We start from the raw sequence: 22,365 nt of genomic DNA, 5'->3' as shown, positions 1-22,365 counted from the left end.
CCCCTCCCCTCCCCTCCTGGGTTCGGTATTTGGAGTCGAATCGACGAACGCGGGCAGCTCTGCGACCTGATCCCCATCCTGTCCTCACCTGTTTTTTAGGGGGTCTAGGGCACCGTCTGGTCTAACCTGGCGTCTCCAAAAGTGTCCTGGAGACGGGAGTGAAGCTCAGGCTGCACTTTGCAATCTGAGCCAAAAGAAGATTTGGCCGGTTCCTCTTTTCTTTTGTGGAGTAAAAAGGACTGCGATTTGATTCCGGGATCATTCTGGGGTTCATTTTTTTGTGATGTGTTTGTGAGTCAAGTTACAAACCTCGGAGCCCATTTTTCCTTTTTTTTTTTTTAAATTGGAATAACCGCCAGACAATCGGGACACTCTCAGGAGGGATTTTCTTTAGCGCGTAATTTGTGCGGTTGAAGTAGTTGCGCCTCTCCTTTTTGCGTGATTTCCCCCCCGTTCTTCCGATGGAGTAGGCTAAATCACAGGTAAAGACTTGGAAGGAAAGAGCGGCTTTATTGTCTGTCGCCCGGAACCGACGGGCGGATCGGATGCGCAGATTCTCCGTCTAGTGTTGGTACATGACAAATGGGGAATCATGAACAGCTCTTCTGAACTCGAAGATGGGACTCGGCATAAAAACCAGGTATGTCCAGCACACAGTTGCGCGTGTGGTGTTGTGAGTGAGTGAGAGTGAGAGAGTGGTGCAGCTGGGCTACTTGGCGCAGTGTTGCCACGCCGGGTTTTGGTTAACGTTGCTCCGGGGCGGATCTGTGCGCTGCACGGGGGGAGAACCGCACACACTCCCCGGGCACTGGCACTTCTCGCTCCTGTCATCATGTCTGAACCCACCCGCGGATCACGCACCCCCCCCCCCCCCCCCCCCCCCCCCCTTCCGTGTCGGATGCCGCTCGCAACGCTTCAATGTGTTTTTAGGCTACTTGGCACAGAAATGGGTGAACAGAGTGAATAATCGTGGAATCACGGTGGGGAGGATGCGGAGTGTGTGTGTGTGTGTGTGTGTGTGTGTGGGGGGGGGGGGCATGTTTGCGCATCTTGGCTACACCTTCACTGACTAGTCTTCCCCTCCCCGTGTTAGTCTGGAAAAGCATTGAGACACGCCACATGGATGTCCTCCGATGTGCCATAAACACTCCAGAGGACCTCCAGAGGACGGGGGTCCAGGGGTGGGGGTGGGGGGGTGTAGGGTAGTGCATGATCCTCGGATGAATTGAGACTGGAGTGGATGTGGAAGTTGTGTGTTGCAGCCATGCAAAATCTCACTTTGGGGAGTAGTCGATGTTCCACAAGGTCAGTGGAGGGCTATTGATGGGGGTGAGAGAGGTAGAGAGAGAGAGGGGGGGCTCTCCTGGAACAAGGGAATCAGATTTCGGGACAGTGAGAAAGCTTGGCGCCTTTTGGACCCCCCCTCTCCCACCTCCCACCTCCCACCACCACCTTCTTACCCTCTTACCTTCATGACGAGGATGGATTTAGTGATTATGCGTCAACACATCCGCCACGAACAACATTGCACTCTTTACGAATAGGCAACCCAGTTTATGTGAAGTCCACATGAATTGACCTCTTTCTGTGGAAGATGGGAAGCTGCAGGGAATAGCAACCCTCTTATATCCTCAAACCACAACCGTTTCATTTCTCTCAAGTTGTTCCTCGACTTCACACCGATGCCATCACGCTGGAAGGGGAAGCACACTCGCAGCGCGCGTCTCTTAATTTCCCAAAGCTTGACAGGTGTCAGCCGATATGCCGCTTCCTGTCCGAGTGCGTCAGTAGATTTCACGCCTCAGTCGGAGTCATTCACACGGCGTCCTCCTTTTTTTTTTAAAGGTTTTAGTTCCACCCACCGATACGAGGCTGTGGTTAACGTTTCATATGTCGGTTGACGTAACCTTTTACACTTCTGAGGTGGAGCCCACCGATGACTTGACCACAGTTTGCTGCCCATGAGCTGCTTTGCCTCTTTATTTTTTAATATGCACATAAAGGTCATGCACATAGCAAATATGCCTGCCCTGGTGTTTTTAATTTAATGATCGTGTGTCCTATAATACCCTCCCGTCTCAGATCAGTGAACTTGTCAGGAGAAAATATCTCCGCGAGGGGAAAACGATCCACGGTGTGATTTTGATTCTTATTAATGGCTGTGTTCTTGAAGGGAGGGAGGAATCTGAATGACTAAACGAAGCTCTAATGTGCTGAACGGTAAGCCAAGTGGATGAAAATGCAAAGCGTGTCCCACAACCCCAACAGTCGGCCCGGATCAGATGCCGTGTGGGGGGGTGGGAGGGGGGTGTTGGATGAGATGTGGGGCTTGTGGGAAATGGGGATGGCTAATACTGCTATCTGTCACTCTCCTCCCCACATCTATCCGTCTCCATCTCCCGCACTTGTTATTTTGCCATCGCACACAGACACACATAAATACTTGTTCGGTCTCGGCGTGTCAGACTGTCTCTCTGTAATCTTGAGCGGTAACGGCCAGACCTTCATCTCCAGCCATCGGTGCTATCGACAGTCATTTCAGACCTGGTCTGGTGCTCTCTGACACAAACATGGCCTGGGATCTAGCCCGGTAGCTCTGCATGTTTGATTTGTTGCTCTAGGTGTTCTGTAATCGTTTTTACAACAGATGGAGGTCACTTAGAGTAAAACTGAGATTTAAAAAAAGGCCTTCAAATCTTAATTCACCAGATGATAACGCAACAGAGGCCGAGGCTACGTGCTCAGATACGCTCATGGACTCTTGAAACTCATGGAGTTTAATTGTATAAGGAAATAAAAAATAAGCCGAGTTACACGACAAGGTTGCTGCTTTCCAATAGTGCCATTGTAAAGTAAAGAAAATTACATTTAACGGTATAAAATATAAAATATCTCGTAAATATGCTTGACACACGTATCTTATTTGCTTTGGAGAGAATTTTTTTTTTATTGCACACATGGAACAACAACAAGGGATGCAATATTGGGCTGAGAAAACGGCAATATTGATCTTTAAAAAAAAACAAAAAAAAAACAGATTTCTTAAAGAGCAGTTTCTTGATCCGTTTCCATGGCATCATTCTCAAAGTGGCCATGAGCTAAATTTGATCCAATTGTCTTTTGTCTCAATTTTATATCTTTAATCTGATCTGTGATCTGAGCTGAGACTGTTTCGATCTCTTCTTTAACACAGATGCCCCCCCCCCACACACACACACACACACACACACACACACACACACACACACACAAAGTACAGCTGAGACTTCAATGAGGCCCAATGGAGTTGCCCACTCGGCTTGTAGGCAATCAATAGCACTCTGAGAGCTCCAAACTTTCCAAAGCACTGAAAGGCCTGTTTGTATACAAGTTGAATACCATAAAGCACAACTGTGCCTCGCCAGCTCACACATTGACACAAACACACACACACACACTGCTCTAAAGAGTTGTATATTTTACAGACAATATGTTGGGTTTTTATGGCCACAAACTCTTTAAAACCATGAACAAACGTATCAAAGTCACACACAAAAGAAAAAAAGAAAGACCCAGCCACATCAATAAGTTAGCAAATCACCTGACTGTAGCGTGTGGATGTTTATGTATCTGCAACACATCCGACACAAAGCTGTAAAAACGGGGAGGAAGGTTTTGCCTTGACAGCGCACCCTGCAGGCCCACATCTATCAAACACGCTCGGCAGGGACCCGGATCAGGACTTATATCAGGCCTGCATGACAGCCATGACACACACACACACACACCTCCCATATGTGGTAACTGTGGCTCGTCAGGCAGAACCAACAGGGCTTTCAGGCAAACATCTTATAATTAGGGCAGAATAATGCCGTTGTTTGATGTCGAGGATATTTTTTTTTTTTTTTTTTGCGAACCAGTCAGGGAAGTAAACCTGCTTTGTTTTGGCTTACTTGAATTCATGAAGTACAATATTTCACCCCTTGTATGCTTGACATTGCTCATTGGCTCATGGTTGGCTGGTTAGTTGCTTTTGATGTTTGATGCTTTGGCAACATTGTTACCAAAACTTTCATGCCAATAAAGCCCCATTGAATGGATTAGCTTCTGATCACACTGAATACATGCAAAATCCTGCATTACATCACTCTACCTATAAGCATTAAAGAGAACAGGTCTGAGATCTGCAGTTTTTTTATTTAATCAAAGTGAAACTAAATAAATAATATTAAATAAAGTGTTTTTTCTGCTTCCTCAAAACCAACGTTGGCAAGTAGAGACTTACAGACGCCACCGAGCACGAACATTAACCGCACAGCAGCCAACAGCCACGATGTTATTTTCCTTTATTTGTTGTTGTGCCAACTCAAATAATTAGCGTTAGTGAATTAAAGCGGAGTAAATTTGCATGTTGTCACTATATCAACAGCTGCCGCCTTCAACTATAAGACACCGTCGTGTTAAATCTGAATAAAGCGACGGCTGTTGCAATTCAGACATTGCAACCTTTCCAATTTTGATTTATTATTCGGGCCTTCTAATGATGCTGTATTTAAACACATTTTGTATATGCGTTATCTTTTTGTAGTTAAATGTGAAATGACTCGTTCAATAGGAGCGAGGTGAGGACTTTGTACTGGATGTGAGATGATGGGCCGGCTGGTTTCGTGGGTATCCTTGTTGAAACTAATGAACCTGCTGAGCTGGCTGGAGGTGTAGGAGGCAGTGTGGACTGGAGCGGAGCAAAGCGGGGAGACTTCCCTGGTTCAGTGGGCCTGTGATTTCCCCTGTGGGGGGGGGGTCCCTCTCTAACAACCTCCACTTCCTCCGTCTCGTCCTCCACGGATCATGGTGGCCTCGAGGAAACACAGGGATCCCCCCCCCACACAAAAATGGATTCATCCGTTTGTCAGATCGTTTACCAGAACACACATCTGGGCAGATGTTCAAAAATCCTGCACTCAAGACAAGTTCAGCATGGGGGGAAGTGGGGCGTTTTTAAAGTCCCAGTAGGCAACATTTTCTGATCTTATTCACTGAAGCCGACACTACGCTCCGATAGAACAACATAAATCATCCGGTTTTAGAAAAAAAAGCACGTAGAGCCTGTTTGTTTTGCAAAGATCGACAGCGCCCGGATCATCCTGTCCAATCAGCACGCAGGGCTGTGTTAGTGCACACACAGAGCCCCTCCCCCCTCGGGTTGTTCCACTATCACAGGAGGGGGGCAGAGGGAAGTAGCAACACGCTTCCAATTCCTTGTTAAAAACTGAAACGAGGAGGTCCAAAACAACCAGGGAAAAGAAAACACCGGTGGAAAAGAAGGAAAAAAAGAAAGATCTCGGTGGTCGTGGGGGAGGACCTCGGTGGTCGTGGGGGAGGAGCTTGGTGGTCATGGGGGAGGAGCTCGGTGGTCGTTGGGGAGGACCTCGGTGGTCGTGGGGGAGGAGCTCGGTGGTCGTGGGGGAGGAGCTCGGTGATCGTGGGGGAGGACCTTGGTGGTCGTAGGGGAGGAGCTCAGTGGTCGTGGGGGAGGAGCTCGGTGGTCGTGGGGGAGGAGCTCGGTGATCGTGGGGGAGGATCGTGAGAGTTGTAAACATTCAAAATCTGACAGAGTGCCCTCCATCCGCCAGACTTTGTAATGTGTCTCATGTTGTGTATTTCTCGCTGTCACAAAGAGCATTAGGTGTTTTTTTTTTCAATCAAAAAGTCAATCTATCACTCTTGAACGTATCTCTAAAGAGAGACGGTATGTTTTTTTAATTTTTATTTCTTATTCACAGCTGTACAGATATATTTGTCCATCCATTGTTACTTTTTTTTTAAACAAGAATATGTGGTGTGGGAGTAAAGGGAGACTTATATTCAATTCATCAAGAAAAAAATAAATAAATAGACAATCCCTCGGCGCCATTGATTTCAATCTGCTACTGCTCTTCATAACAACGCCACCTTTCTATTGGCATGCACCATAATGAATTTCAGAGCCGTAACATTGCAGCGTGTTCTTCATCTACCAGCGGGGTTACATTCTCCACACACACACACACACACACACACACACACACACACACACACACACACACACACACACACACACCAATCCCTTTTTTCTAATTGCCTCTCTTGTTTTTGTCCTTTTCTTTCATCGTTTACAACATCATCTTTTTTAGCTTTGGACACATCTATAGACTATAGTTGAGTTTTATCAAAAACCTAAGTGGTTGTCAGGAGTGTAGCCTATTGTTAGAATAAAGGTACGAACGTGTGTGTGAGAGGAGCGTGTGTGTTGGTGGATCAAAGCCGTAACGAGCCATTACTGTAAAGCCGTTATGTAAGTGAAGAGTGCCTTTTTTAAAAACATTTTTTTGCATAGGAAGTTTGGCACCTTAATGGAGCGTTTGTTTAGGTTTCTGCTGCAGAGAGATGGAGGAGCGGCAGCGTGCATGTACAGTAGTCCTGGTGAAACCAGAGGTTGTACCAGTGTGAAGGTTAGAAACGACGGCAGCTGTCCCACATGCTTTTCATCCGTCCACCTCCCTTACCCAACCCTCACCCTCTTCTGTCATTTCCCTTCATTTTCCTCCTCTTGTTTTTTTTTTATTAACATCTCTTGCTGATGTAAGGGACAGGGGCGTTTTAATATCACATTTCTGACGCTGCAAGGTGGCCACCAGGCCTTGAGAGAGGAAAGGAACCAAAAAAACAAAGACGGGAAGACGAATGAAAACACGAGTCGATAAACGCAGAAGAATAAAAATAGAGTAGAGAAACAAAAGAGTTACCCTGAGAACGAGATGAAAGGACGAGGGAGGCTTAGTGTGAATCACAGTAAGGTCCCGGATCAGTGTTGGAGCAGGCAGCAGGCTAGCTTGGGGGGGGTGGTGGGGGGACGCAGATATATTCCAGCTGCTCAGAAATCCCACAAACCTCCAACAAAATGACTGCTATCAGATATACCACCCTCCATATATTGGAGGGAAGACGGTGTTGTTTCCAGCTGGCCCTTGGCGGTTACACGGCTCATCACGGGAAGCCCCGGAGCCTCACCGAGGGGCTCGCATCCAAACGCAACAGCTGCACTACCCACTAATTGTGCCTAATTCATTGGTGATTCTTGGTAATTGTGTTGATTTTCACATGCTTCGTGTGTGAGGGATCGCATGGTCGGTTCCCTTCTTGTTTTTTGTGTTTTTATTTTAAGAGATGAAAGCGGTGCTGAGGAGGGAACATTAGGACGGGACCGCAGGGCAAGGTTATACTTTCCCTCCCAGAGTCTGTATTGACAGATGTGTCAGCAGGCTGACCTGATGGGCAGGGTTTCACAGCAGAAGAGCTAAAAGTGTGAGGGGAGAGAGGCAGGCGGAGGCATTAGATTTCCATCTGCACGATTTACCCCCCCCCCCCACTCGTGAATGTTTGTGTGCGTGCCAAGAAGTGCCATTAAAGTGGGGGAAAAAAAACAGCCTGGAGATAAATGTGTACACTCACCCCATTATTTTTACTGCGGAAGACTGTAATATCGCCATTCTGAAATTTATCATTCACTTCCCCTGTTAATCATCATTAAAAATGCATTGGAAACGGCCAGAGTGAGGGGCGTGCAGGTGGAGGGGGGGGGATGAGAGAGACGTCACAGAGTTCAGTCATCTTGATGGACAACTAAGCCGGCCGCCCCATTCCTCTGACGGATGGCGGCTCTATCTCGATATTTGCGACGAGAAGTGTCCAATTTCCTCCCGCCGATCTCAATCGAAGAGTTAAAGAGCCCCGCTACGTGTGACACTAGAGGCTTGATCAAATAGAGATTTGAGATTAGAAGGCTGGCTTTTAAGGACACGCTTCCCACAACATAATGGCCTTTTTCTTTTTCTTTTTTTCCCGTTCCCTCGGCTTGTCATTAATCAACGCTTGCGCACGCCAGCGCTCCTTCCCCCCCCCCTGTTTTTTGCCGTGATGGCTTATGTGTCCGACTAAGAATGTGGACGTAACTGTAAATAATAAGGGAATTAATTAGACTCTGAAAACCCAGTGAATAATTTATGATGAATGGAGAAGTTTAATCAGGCAGTCAATCTACTCCGGCCGTCACATCTGGAGCAGAAGAATATCATGGAGGATGAGAGGATGAGAGGATGAGAGGATGAGAGGATGAGAAAGCAGTTTTTCCCTCAACGTGAACCGGTTAAACACACAATCAGTGGAAACCGCTGGAATGCAGAGGGATGCCTGGCGGCTTGCCACAGCTGATTGTTAAGATAGTGATGCTGTAGTGTGACATCTGTTTCACTGCTAGCATACAGAAGGCCTTTTTATCTCGTTATTAAGCCGGCGATGTGCCTGTGATTGAGCCGCGCTGCTCTCGAACGCTCCCCTGCTCGCTAGTCTGCGTGGGATCACATTATTGGTTCCCCTCTGAGCCAAATGGAGTCATTTCCCCCCTCAGCAAACCCACTTCATATATTTACCTGCTAATGAGTTGCTTAAGTTAACGTTGACACATAATGGCGTCGTTATGGGGCCCGGGCATCATCGGCTGTCTCCGCCATTAATTGACTAGAAGGATGAAGGCTGAGGCAAATACTTGTTGATGTTAATAGTAATCTTCATTGATTGGATCCCAAAAAATAAATACAAATTTAGAAAAAGACTGCCTTGTTATCCGACGAGAGGAGATATGTTTAGAGCTTCAGGGACGAGTGCTTTAAGTATGTCAAGTAAGTAAGTCACGTTGTCTGTAGGGATAATACTGACCACTAGGGCTGGATGATGTTTATATTGCAACAAAACTGACATTGCAATATTTCTTTGCATTGCAATAAAATACAGGAATTCTAAAGCTAAATGCATCAATTGAATGCGCTGCGAGTGCTAAATGAAGAGGCTAGATTTTGTGCTCCAGTAAAAAGTTTATTCCTAAATTCATAGATATGAAAGCATAATGGACGGGCGGTTGGCAGTCGCACAGGGAGCGCTGCCCCCCCCGTAGGGAGCGAGCACTTGGTCCGCGGCCCCAGGAAGCCGGCGAGGTCAAGGCGAGGCGTGCTATTAAGCTCGCGGTCAGAACCCCGAGCCACCTTCAACCCCAGCCGTTCCACGCCCACCTAATACAGCTGGTCCCAGCGCTCCACTGCAGGGAGATGTGCTCGCTGGGGAGCCGAGGATCCTCCCACGCAGAACATGGAGAACCAGAATCCTGCAAGTTCTCCTCTGCATCCAGCAGCAGATACTTGTAGCGTGACTCAATATACCAACGCTGCACGTCCTGTGATGTGAATGTTGCATATGAGCACATTGCAACACAACTGAAAAGTAATCTATATATTTAACATTATCGAATCGAGAAACTACAGCTGATCTCACATATAATAACCCATGATATAATAATGGAGATGTGTATGAATTAATCATTATGGGCCTTAATATCTGTTACCTGCAAAAAAACGCAGCTGCTTCTGATTCATATTACATTTGCTGACCCCTTTGATTAGATGAGATTAGTGGGAATAGTCAGTCACCTCACAGTTCAGAGGGTCGCCATTCCATTATTAAACGATTCCAGATGCATCTCAATTTGTATTTAAATATGAGGATGTTTCCTTCAAATCTTTCAAACCAATTCCTATTTGTATGATACAGTTAATGGGCTACATTACTTACATAAAAAGTGGAAAAATGTCCCCCCAAAAAATAAATAAATAATATATTAGACTTTATTGCATCGATGCAGAACCATCATAGAATCGATTATTCCTCCCACCTCTAGATAATATATCGATTAATTTTGCTCTTAATGAGTTCTTAATGAAATGAGAACAAAAATGTACTAGTAAGTCTACTTTTCATTCACACAGGAGTGTATATATCTCATATAGACTGTTTATTTATGTATTTAATGCCTTGAAAACCTTGAATGGTGATATATTCCGTGATCTAAATATGAAATGATCTATTTAAAACATTTTGACCATTTTGGTCATCTTCAGCATCACCTAGATAAAAAAAAGTTCCAACCAACAAACCGTATGTTCCATTGGTGATGAGCTGAGTGAGAAGTAAACTTCCTGAAGGAGATCAGGACGCTGAAACGAGGATGAGAAGAAAGCGTTCGGAGTGAGGTTTGATAACAAAAAATTAATGATGCCTGAAAAAAAATATCCAGAAACTAGAAAGACAAGAGACGGCTTCACAAAGAGATGCGTCGATTTATTTATCGCAGCTCTCCTATTAAACAGTTATGACAAGCTCATGGCTAATATATTAACAGGCTTATCCACCAACATCCATTATTTATTCATCATCAAAAATTCAATCTGGCAGACTGTGTGCCATTATTCAGATGTGCTGTGGGAAAGTGGCACATTTGAATAAATGAGGGATTGTAGGACTCACTCACATGGCTCCAAAAGCCCCTCCCTTTTAAATAATTCAAACGTTAAATCAATCAAAAACATTCGTATTGATATCGGAATACAATCTCTTGCTCGCGTAGTTGGATTTATTATATTATCGGGAAGAAACATATTATTCTTGGCCCATTTAAAACGACATCGGAGTGATCAAACTTGTGGAAGTGGCTTTGCCATCTGGTTTTTGTTTTTCATTAGCAGGAAAGGGGAAAACATGTTTTCCTTTGCTTGCATCTCATTCGGAGGCTACTTGCTGACCCCCTCCGCAGCAGACAAGCTCATATTTACTACATTCGGTTTTTGCCCTGGAGAAATTCTGCACCTCTCGGCAGTACCTAAGTCGAAATGAGATTGGATATGGAAATGGGGAGAAACTGCACACCGGTGGTTTTGTGCTGATGCGGTGGAAGTTGGCAACGCGGAGAACAGGACTTATTCCTGGGAGAAACAAACACTCAGACGGCCCGGTGCAAGGAGACGCACTGGAACCTGACCCACACACTGCACACTCATTCATTATTACAGGGAGGGCAACCGCTGAATGATCCATGTGTCAACTGTTCAAACAGTGGGTACCTTAATGGGGGCAAATATATACTCAGGTCACAGTTTAACTTAATGCATTGGCTTTATTTGACCTTTTTAAGTGTCGATGAACCCTCTAATCTCAGGAATGCACACTGGATATCAGTGTTTACGCCACCCTTTTTTATTTTTAGTGGCATTTCTGCATCACCTTGTATTATTTTCAGAAGATAAACCAGCAATTTCAAGAAGTTAAACGTCAAATAGCAACTTTGTTTTATGCGTTTAAGAGAATGATTGCTAGCCTTTCATATTAGATTCAAGTAGGTTAAAATGATCATGACAGGCTCCCTCAGGTGGCTCTAATGTGTACTGCAGATATAAATGTTGCTAAGTCCGTTGGCATGCTAACTCATTGTAATATTAGTTTTCAAGGTGTTCATAATACAAAGTATTTGGACGATTTGAAAGTTTGACCTGTGCTCGCTGAAAAGTGAAAGGATCAGCGAAGTTCTTCCAAATTAAATTGCGAGTTATTGACATATTTAAGTCCAAAGTGGAGGCCAACAGATGGACTTCCCCAGAGAGGTAGTGTAGCTAAAAAGTGTATAAACACAACTCGATAAAGCAGTTGACAAGAATGACCAAAATATAGTTTTTTTTACCGCCGTTTCGACTCACCTCTGAAGGCTTAGTGAGCGCCTGTGGAATACCATTCAATCTCAGACCCATCCAGTAGATCGTGTCAACAGATGTCAGATTTTTAATACTTAGTTTTATTGAGAGCGAGCCGGAGGGCCGCTTATTAAACTCTATAGCATTTTGTTAAAGCCCTCGTTCTGTTGTTGTAGCTGGCGGCCGTTGGTGTTATTTTACCCAAAGGGGCTTCGGGCCAACCTATTGCCCAAAAAAACGCTGCAGCGTTCAGTCACTTGGCTGCTATACTCCAGCACCGCAGATCCGAGCAATACAGGGGCATCCAATTAATTACAGCTGGTCCAAAAACGGAAGCTCAAGTAGAAAAAAAAAATGGCCGATAATGAAAGACGGTGGGACCGGCTTTGTGCTCCCAAATGTTTGATCTAAGTTCTGGGTTCTCCGAGCCCATGCTGCATCTTAAGGGGGTGAAAATAATAAAATAAAGGCAAGAACATCGAGTGTGGTGGATGGATAGCCAGACCAGATCCATTATTTTTCAGGTGTCAGATTAGAGATGAGGACTAGAAATACACATTTCTTTAAATCATGGTTTATACACCGATGTGTGAAACAATTAGCTACAATATAAGAAGTTGTCATCATGTACGAATAAGCACAAACCTCATACACACGTTAACACCCCCCTAGACACCAACATTTGGTATCACCCAGTTTTCTACCATGCATTTAAGGTGAGAAAAGGTGGCTTTTGTGTAGATTTTAATTATAATGCCGACATAATTGTAGCTTGCAAACTGATGGATATGTCATCAGATGCAAAGTCTCACCTCAATCACTGGGAGATTATTAAATCATGTCAATAGGAGCTCCCATTCAATATTCATCCATGCTGTTGCAAACAAGAGTCATTATTCTTCCTCCATCTGTGCCTCCTTGTGTTTCTGGAGCCTTTTTTCATTTCTTTTTTTTTTTAGCTGGTGAGATATTGTGTAAAATCTACAGTTAAAATAGTAACTCAAAATGTTTCCGGCTGTGTGTTTTTTTTTAGCTAATCAGGTACATGTAGTTCCAGTCTAAGTCAGTCTGGTATTTGATCAGAGCCTGCCTACTGTGGAGCTGTCGGCACGGCAACGCCTGGACCATTTGTCTGCCACCTTGAGTCAAATCTCCCCTCACAGACGCGATGACTAATGCATGAAGTTTGGGTATGGACTAAAGAGAGGGTTTGAGAGAACTTATTTGAAAAAAACAAAAAACAATTGTTCGGAGCAGAGATTTTGAGAAGTGGAGCTTAAAGAAACATGCAGAGAAGAGTTAAGAAGTAAAACTGAGCTGTCTCAGACAGGCTGTTTTTTATTTATTACATTTTTTTTATCTTCCAACGTTGAATTTGTTAGACACACTAATAACTGCTGACAAAACTTGAAAATTGTTCTCCAGCTTTGTTTGCTTATATGGCATCTTTCTTTAAATCCTCCCCGCATGTTAAACTAATGCTCTCTCTCTCTCTCGCTCTCTCTGTTTCTCTCGCTCTCGCTCGTCCGCTGGAATCTGGCAGCCTCCTCACAGGCTCCTGTAATGTGCTAACATAAGAAATCAATCAGACTCACAGTATTTCTACAGCCTCTCAGCTCGCATTGATTTATAGCAAATGTGTTGAAGATGAAGAGAGAGACTCTTTAGCGCCGCGGGGCCGGGGCCGGTCAGGGGGAGTGGATGGAGGAGAGAAGGATGATGGGGGGGGGGGAGGGGGTGACAGGTTTGGGATGAGAGGTGGGGGGGGGAGGGATCTGCTGACCTTTGTTTTGATAGGCCGACATCGTTTCACCTCGGGGGGTCATCGCGCTGTCTGTCATCGGCCGGCAGCCGAGCGGAGAAAATGATGATGATGTGCTTTATATTTTGGGGTGGCGGTGGTGGTTTTTCCCGGCGTGTGGAGCGTGACAGCGGCTGTCAGCCCCGGTGGTGGCGGCGGGGGGGTGTGGGGGTCCGATTAGATGCTATCGGTAAACTAACCTGACAAACGGAAAGATAACGTTCCCTGTATATTGTGTGTTGATTCTGCTGCGAATGTTGTCTGAGATTTTGAAGGCAAACTGACTTCATAACTTTAGGAGATTGTAATAATCTGAGACTACACGACTGATTTGCCCGTCTTCCTTAATTCTGCTGCCGATATTATTTGTTTAATGAAGTGTGTGCGTCACCTTCGTGTCATAATAATCAACTTTTAAAATGTGTGTTATTGTGGCTGTTTGATCGGTTAAAATGTGACATATTTTTTGATTTTTTTTTAAGTGTGTGCTGTAAATGATTACCATTTTACGGCGGTAATTTGTACCAAATGCACTTTAAATCGCAGTTTTGACTGTTGTTATTTATTTGAGTCACTTTCAATTTTAACTTAAACTCAAAACAAATTATCTCGCCGTTGCCACTCTACCAGCAAATTTTATATTTCATGCTCACGCAGCTCAGAAGGGATGCCTCGCCAGTAAATTCTGTTCTCTATTTTATATATCTCAAGAGTGAAAGGCTTGTTTATCCGTTTTGGAGAAAAGATGGCTGTTGTTGGGGGGGGGGGGGGGGGGGGGTGTCGGAGTAAGTAAGAGCTCAACAGTAGCCTGGTGTATTTATATCATGGGCATACACTTAGAGACACTGAAAGGGGGCTGATGGAGATGAGGATTGAAGTGGATTACGGAGACCCGGGCCGCGCCACACAGAGAATGAAATCTTATTTATATTAGGCTTTTCGTAAAACACACGAGCAGTGAAAACATTCTCGCTCCTCGCTGTGCCGATCGAACGGGTTAAAGCGGGAGATTAAAGTGATAATGTACATCTCTAATCCCCAGCACTTTAGGAGGGCAAAGAGGGGGGGAAAAAAGCCACCTCCAACCACATGAAAGAGGGTACATCAGGGTCAGCCGTCACCATGGCAACAGATTATTCTGAATAATTATCTGCCATATGTGCCTTGTCACAATTAGAAGTTGGCTGTGATCTGGGTCGCGGGTCAAACGCTGATCCGTGACCCTGGTCCAGAGTGTTGGAGGGTGGGGGGGCAGGCGGATGTAACCCCCCCCCCCCCCCCCCCCCCCCCTCCATACAGGGTTTATTAGAGGAGAAAGAAAAAAAACCTTCAGCCTGCTTATCACATCTGTCACACAACCTGCACTCAGACATTCTCTGAGATCTGACGCCACCAGCGACTTCTCCTCTAAATGCCACCGCATACTGTGCGTTTTGAGCCTTCAATGGGCCTTTCTTCCATAATAGATCTTACAAAATGAAAAATCTGGAAATGAATAAAATGGATTTATGATTTCAATCTGAATACTAAGCTTCTCCAATCGACTTTTTTTTTTTTTTTTGGGCTGACTTGCAAAAAGGAAAGGAAATGACTGTGAGAGGAGTCCGCAAATGTGAGCTGACAGACTCGGTGAAGGGAAAGGAAGAGGGAGGAAAAAAAAAAAAAACCTTTTGTGGTTTGTTCTCACGACCAAGCCTTCCATTAGGAGTCCAGACGTTTTAACTCATCGCTGCAGCTCTCCCGCAGGAGTTATGCAGAGAATGTTTCATTTCCCATAAAGCCGTGCTTCACGCCCCGGCATCCTGGGAAAGAAGCGGCAAACAAGGTGCAAAGTGGTTTAACCCATTATGGCGGAGGTTAGGAAAGTCGTGTGGGCGAGATACCTCTCCACGCTGTTTACGCTCTGAAGAGGAGATGCCGGGAAGCGTCTTTCGGGAATCGACGTTAATTTGGAGGGAGTCACTCGAATAACTGTCGAGTATGACATAACATCCCGAAGTCGCCATGGAAACCTCCAATCGCCTCTCCTAACTGTGAATTCAGTATGAAACAATTTGCCCCCCTGTGACACGTGACACGCTACTAAATACTCGCCATACCCCGGGTTTATTACTGCGAGCTGTCAGATGGTGTGAGATGCTTTTCTCTGATCGCCGGGTGACATCACAGAGCAGGACGCCACCACCGCCACGTTTCTAGTAAAAGGAGCCCCGATGTGTTCAACAAAAAAACTCCTTCTATTCAAACACCAATTAAGCCCCACTTACATCTGCAGCCTATTAAGATTGTCACCCGTCACTATTAGGAGACGTTCGTAGGTCCTCCGGCATTCTGAGAAAAAAAATAATGACATTATTTCGGCGTCATAATTATACCGCCTTGAAAGTGTCTCTTTCCGCTAACAAAGCAGGCCTCTTCCTCTTTCTCCGTCTCCTCTCTCTCTCTCAGCAGAGCTCTGGCTTTCTCATCTCATGTCTGTTGTCTCTCTAGACACTAATGAAGTGGTTTAATCTCAGAACTCCAGAGGAACTGTCTGCAGAGGACTGAATTAATTAAGCTCATGTGTGTGTGTGTGTGTGTGTGTGTGTATTTCACATTTTCAGAATGGGCCGTTTAAACATGTTTGCCGTCATCGCTCGCTGTTTCTGTGTGTGTGTGTGTGTGTGTGTGTGTGTGGTGTTGATTAGTCCAAAGGAAACAAGTGTTTTTTGTCTCTCTGGGAAGTTTTCATAGCGACATTGATTTCCCCATTTGCAACTTCACTCAACACCGCGAGTCCACACAAATCCAAAAATCTGTTGCCATAATGGATCAATTATCGTGGAAAACTCGCACCGAGGCTCGCTTTGCTCAGCTGCTCGACGCTTGTTGTTTTAACGCGGGAATGTTAGGAGAATACACGCGTTTGCGTTTTTAAACGAAGCAAAGTTTGCACGAAAAAAAAAAAAACCAAGCTGTCAGACAGGAAGTGAGTTTGAGTTATTACGTGGTTCCGGTTGGGTAAACATGGCGAACGGCTTGTCTGTTACTTCCAGAGCGTGACTGATGTTTAGCACCGACTAACACCACTCAACTGCTCTATTTATGCAGTCATTCCACTTTGATTTACTCCCTGCCTTCTTCCGAGTGTTCATTTGGATTAAATTTTCTTTGACATTGCCTTACTGCATTCATAAGGGAGGGGGAGGGGGAGAGGGGAGGGTGACAGTTGTGGCAGCCGCCGCTCCCCGACTCCCGAGGAATCACACTGGTGACTTCAGATCTCAGCTTTTTCAGAATAAAGAGCACTTTTTTTTCTTCCATCATTCTCCGATGCTCCTCCTGTACTTCCCCAAAGCCGTTTTTTTTGCCTAAACCACATTACATATAGGGAATAGGGAGCTTGCATGTATCCGAGCTAGGGGTGGGTAAAAATATTTATACGGCAATATGTCGCGATACTTTGCCGCCCAATACAATAGCGATTTTTCAACTCCTAAGATAGGAGAAGATATGAAAAGATTCATGTTTAGATGCGTTGTGAATGCAGTACTACTGTTTTGAATGAAATAGTTTTGACTCAATTTGTCCTCTGATCAATATCATCTGATGTACATATACAGGTACTTGTGTTTTCATCTTTTTTTATATCGTGATATCGTGATACGTATCGTATCGTGACCAAAGTATCGTGATGCGTATCGTATCGTGAGGTTCTTGCCAATACTCGCTCCTAATCCGAGCCACCGGAGCTCATTGAATTCATCACCAGTTTCAACTGCAACTATAAAAAAGTGCAAAAAAAACCTCACGAACCAGAGGTCAGTTTGACACCAAATTTGGCGAGTACATTTCTTGGATGTGCTTTCATTTAGTTTGTCAAAAAAGCTTAGTTGAGTTTCTTCAAATACGAGGGCCAGATTGTTATCAGTTCATTATCGGCTTGTTAGAATTTATGAGAAGTAGAGAAATGTCATGTGTATCTCTTGTATCTTTTCACACTCTTTGGCATTCATGGTTTCCACAAAGGCTCTCCGTTTGCCTTTCTAATGGGATGGAAAGCAGTGTACGTGGTGCTTGCAGACATCTTTTATTCAGCGTTCACAGAGGTCACGGCAATATCTGGAAAATACTTAAAATTCCCCAGACAGGGATTTGATCATTTTATAGGCTAAGTCATGGAATATCAGGGGATTTTGTCGTGTTTAATGTCGTATTTCCCACGCTTTGTTTCCTTTACCGGGTTCTTTCACAAGTTTCCCCTTATTCTGGGAGTGGTTGTTATGGTTACTTGGTTTTTCAGCACCAATTCAGCACAAATAACACAATAAATGTGCCCTGATGAAGCAGTGAAAACATGAAGTTTTGTACTCAAAGCTCATACATTAATGGGTTCAACATACTGTGGCTGTTTTTGTGTGCTCAACACAAAGGAGCCTGCTTTTTTGTTCATTAAAGGTCATTGAAATTCAGCTTTTCGGGTTTAGACCTGTAGAATGCTTGTTTTATAGCGAAGGTCCTTTTGAGAAGATTGCTTTTGTCTTTAGGAGTACCTCCACTACTGAGTCGCAGCACTACACTACTGGGTCCCTTTAGTAACCGCTAACTCGACTCCAGCCAGAAACGATGCTGTCAAATTCACTTCTAAGGACAGGAAGTTAGGTTTAGGTCTCTAGAAAGGTAACCAGTTTCCATCCATCCATCCATCCATCCATTGTCTACCGCTTATCCTGTATTTAGGGTCACGGGGGGGCTGGAGCCGATCCCAGCTGTCATTGGGCGAAGGCAGGGTACACCCTGGACAGGTCGCCAGTTTATCACAGGGCTAACATGTAGAGACAGACAACCATTCTCACTCACATTCACACCTACGGGCAATTTAGAGTCACCACTTAACCTATCCCCATCCTGCATGTCTTTGGACTGTGGGAGGAAGCCGGAGAACCCGGAGAGAACCCACGCTTACACGGGGAGAACATGCAAACTCCACACAGAAGGAACCCGGGCCGACCCGGGAATCGAACCCAGGACCCTGTGAGGCGAGAGTGCTACCCACTACACCACTGTGCAGCCCGTAACCAGTTTTCCTTCAACCTTAATGAACAGAACCCTCTTTACCCTCTCCATTTTCTATCTCACGCTCCGTCTTCCTCCATCTTGAGAAAGCAGAGAGCGGTGAGACGTTGCACTCAAAGCTTTTGTTTGTTTGTCTGTGATGTCATAACTTGGGTTCGTGATGGGAAAGTTGATTTCCTATTTTAAAAAAAACAAAAACACATGACCTTATAAGGCCAACACCCAATGCAGCCCGGCCTCCCCCCTCATCGCCCAGCACTTATCACTCGATAGCACTCACCCAACACATCCTTTAGACACACACACACACACACACACACACTAATACAAATCTCGGCGGTTTCCCCACATAAATAAAGAACGGCACGTAAAAGAGTAAAAGAGCAAAAAAGGCCACATTGGTTTCCCACTGCCGGCATCAAAGCCTGATCTCTTAGTCGGTGTCAAACTGTTAAGATTTAAGGTGTCGCCTGCACACAAACACAGTCGCACAAAGACAGATAGAGATTGACACAAAGAGACAGACGGTTAAAAGCCCACGCTACGTCTCGTGTAGCGCCGCCCCCCCCTTGTGCTGCTGAATACGCGACCGTAAGTCATTCTGCGAGGTTGTAACCGTGGAAGAGTAGACACCGTTATCCATAACATGCATGTATTATTTATGAGCGCATGGAATGGTTTGCGCATAGCGACGTATGCAAATGTGTACATTAAGGAGAGGAGGCTCTTCACTCCCGGCCGTTAGAAGACGTGTCTGCCTTCTTATCACCGCTTCTTTTAGAAAAGCAAGGATGAGGGGCGGAGATCCATCTCGTCTTTTAATGGCATGACTTAGTGTGTGTGTGTGTCTGTGTCAAGCATGCGTGATTGTGCCCGTGCAAAGCAATCAAGACTGTAAGTGGCCCTGCGATTTAAAAAAAGAAAAACAAAAAAAAAAGAGGACTGGAGAGGAGGTAGAAAAGGAGATGCGATGCCTGTGAAGTTAAAATGTGAGGCGTCCTTAATGAGAGTCATTTTCATTACTCCTGACTAAATCGAGCGTATGGCAGCGTTGTTGCCTCCTTTGCTGTCCCGCGTACTGTCGCAGGAAAAATGCTGATGCTGTGAGCCCACATTTCTTTCTGCTGGTGCATCTCAATCACCGGTGCAGTCGTCCCCGCCCTGCATCGAGTTTATTAGCACGGCTCAATCTCGCATTCGATGTCTCAATGAGCCAAAACAGTCTCCACAGGCCTGAGCAACAAGAGAAAAACACTCCACACACACACAAAGAGATAAGAATACGAGAACATCTTCAGGACAGGAAATTAAAAGATCTGAAGATGACTGGTGGACCAGTAGTTGGGGGGGGGGGGGGGGAGGAAGGCAATTAAAGAATAAAGTTTTAACAATCACTAGAAACATGTAGACGGTGGAGCTCCATGTTTGGAATCCCTTTTTCCAAACATGCATTCAGGCGCCTTTTAATAACCGAGCCGGCTTAAGATTAAGCAAGAAGCAGTTCCCCGGCTCATCTGTGTCCTGAGAGCAGAGAGAGAGGTAACAATGCGAGCCATTAACACCCCGCCGCCAAATTGAAAGCCCTCGTTCAATCTCGCCGTTTCACTTCACGCTCACAAAGCAGCCGTCCTGACCTCTTGGTGATTGTGTGCTTAATAATAGCGGCGGCGGCGGCGCCGATATGTTTTTGCATTCAAGTGTGTGCTCTTGGATGTGTGTGTGTGTGTGTGCTGTCTCAGGGACAGTTGGTGACAGTGGCGCTCCCTGTGTGTGGCCAATTGCAGCGCGAGTCGCCAAGGACAAGCAGTGGAGGGTAGAGCGGGTGATTTGTCTCTTAGGATTGAAGTCATCTCTCTCCGGTCTCCCGCAGGCCTCGCCTTCTCCCCGCACGCCGTCTTATTTTGAAGGTGAAGATCTTTCCTCTCGCCGTTTGCACACGTCTGCTTTAGTTGTTGCAGCTGATGCTGCTTGTGAGGGTCTGCACAGTTGTACTGGAGATTCATATACGCTTTTAGAGATTTTCAGCCAATAGAGATTAATGGTAGAGAATTGAGAGCCACTTCCTGTTTCGAGTGCTGCAGTCCATAAACCTGAAAATGAGTTCCCCCAATCAGAAAATCAATGGGTGTTTTTAAATGGGTTTTTGTTCGATGCCTGGTTAGATGGAGTAAGGTCTGTGGTAAATACTCCTTTAGTGAATTTTGAAGCTTTTATGTGTCTGAAAAAAAAAAGCTACTAACAAGTGGCTAAATGAGACCACTTAACAATGAAATGCTATGCCGCCATTGTTTACTTGTGCTGATTGCATTCATGCTTCAAAAATCATGAATTATCTAGCTGGAAATAATGTTTGTTTGCCACAGAAATTATTTTCTGAAATACTCCAATGGGATTTTCCACCATTATCCCCATTGGCTTTTTGTCGAGGGAACCAGTGCAGTGCTAACTTCTTGGTTCATCCCATAATAATACGTCCTCTCTGCAGCATCTTATTGGATTTCAGATTATTGAACATAAACACAGAACCCTGCATTCAATAGGTTACCTTTAGTTTAGATCTCAAACATTTAAGATGCTTTAAAATTCCGAGCATATATGATTGAGGGACTTCCTCTACATGGCTTTCAAAATGGGGACGGCTGTGCCGGCTGCTTGCAGCTAACTGTGCTAAAAGCACCAACAGTGCAAACAATGTACTGACAGGGAAACGGTGTTTACTTGACGGATGCGGGTGAGTGTTGTGCAATAGCATGCAGGCTCGATCAGAGAGAAGCTCCGACTACACACACAGAGGGAACGTGACTTCATTCTCCGCCCAGATCGCCATCACTGCTCTATATTTCAAGCATCAGCTCACATCGTGCATTTCTCGCCGATGAAGGTCTTTATTTTTAAACGTTTTTCAACCGTTTTTGATGTGTTTGTTTTTCCTCTGGCCGGTCTTGATAACGTGTCTTGGAAGAGTGTTTTGTTTACACCTCTGAAATGGCTAATCTCCGAGCATGTGCAGCCAAATCATCACAGATGAAGAAATCCACTAAAAGTAGAAACGGAGAAAAACAGCTTCATAAAAACGGCTCTTCCCTACTTATTCACTCTATTAAGCCCCAAATCAACTGAAAAGTAAATGTGAATATTATTCGGGACAAGGGCGATGATTGATCTCCAAAGTATCATATATAGGGTTATACATCACAGCAGTCTCCCTCCTGGTACCATGTAAAACCATTATTTTTTCTGCCTGTGGCAAAGTAATCCAAAAGGACGCAGCATCAGCCATCAGCTGTACGGGGAATAGTCTCCTTTGAAGTCTTGAAAGCCGCTCTGCCACCCATCACATCGGCCACGGCCGTGTCCCAAAATATCTCAACACCAAAACCCCAAACTCTGCAGAACAGAGAGAAGGCTCTGGGAAGGTAAATATTCCTATTCATCATCAACAATCTCCTGTTTTGCCACTTTTACTTTTCCCTTTTGGGTTAAGACTAGGGAGGTATTGTGAAATGGCTAGTATACGATCGGGGCATAAACCTGGAATATCGGTACTAAAAGCGACCGTCCATCACTCTCATCCGATACCCAACCTCCACCTTGTAGACATAGAACAGCTCTTTTGCAACGTAGTTCGGTATTATGAATAAATTACCTTGAAAAAAAGCAGCTGTACTTTAAGTTCCTGAGACTACGAGGTCGCCCCCGCCACACATGAGACGTACAAAGATGAGATTTGCTCGCTAGTTTTGTAAAATGTCCTAGGTTGAATAGATTGAAGGTCTCCTAAGCCTTTTATTCCCTTACGAAGTATCCATGAGTTTACACAGTACGAGGACAATGCAAAAATCATGTCCACCTGTTTGCATATATACGTATATATATATATATATATATGGCCAAACTTTGTGCTTCCTTGTTTCCTGAGCA

At 45.0% G+C, this 22,365-nt stretch overlaps 1 protein-coding gene across 5 annotated transcripts in view; it reads left to right on the top strand.

Moving 5' to 3' along the window:
• Positions 1-462: 462 nt before the first annotated feature.
• fibcd1b (fibrinogen C domain containing 1b) overlaps positions 463-22,365 on the top strand; it is a 90,363-nt gene continuing 68,460 nt past the window's right edge. For all 5 annotated transcript variants that reach the window (XM_084035690.1, XM_084035688.1, XM_084035689.1 and 2 more), the window contains exon 1: positions 463-640. In XM_084035690.1, the coding sequence (XP_083891816.1) occupies positions 593-640 (48 nt within the window). In that variant the 5' untranslated portion in view covers positions 463-592. The remainder of the gene's footprint in view (positions 641-22,365) is intronic.

The sequence above is a fragment of the Eutrigla gurnardus genome (assembly GCF_963514095.1).
Source record: "Eutrigla gurnardus genome assembly, chromosome: 19".
NCBI lineage: Eukaryota > Metazoa > Chordata > Actinopteri > Perciformes > Triglidae > Eutrigla > Eutrigla gurnardus.
The sequence above is the reverse complement of the archived record's forward strand: the minus strand, read 5'-3'. Positions and strand labels throughout refer to the sequence as shown.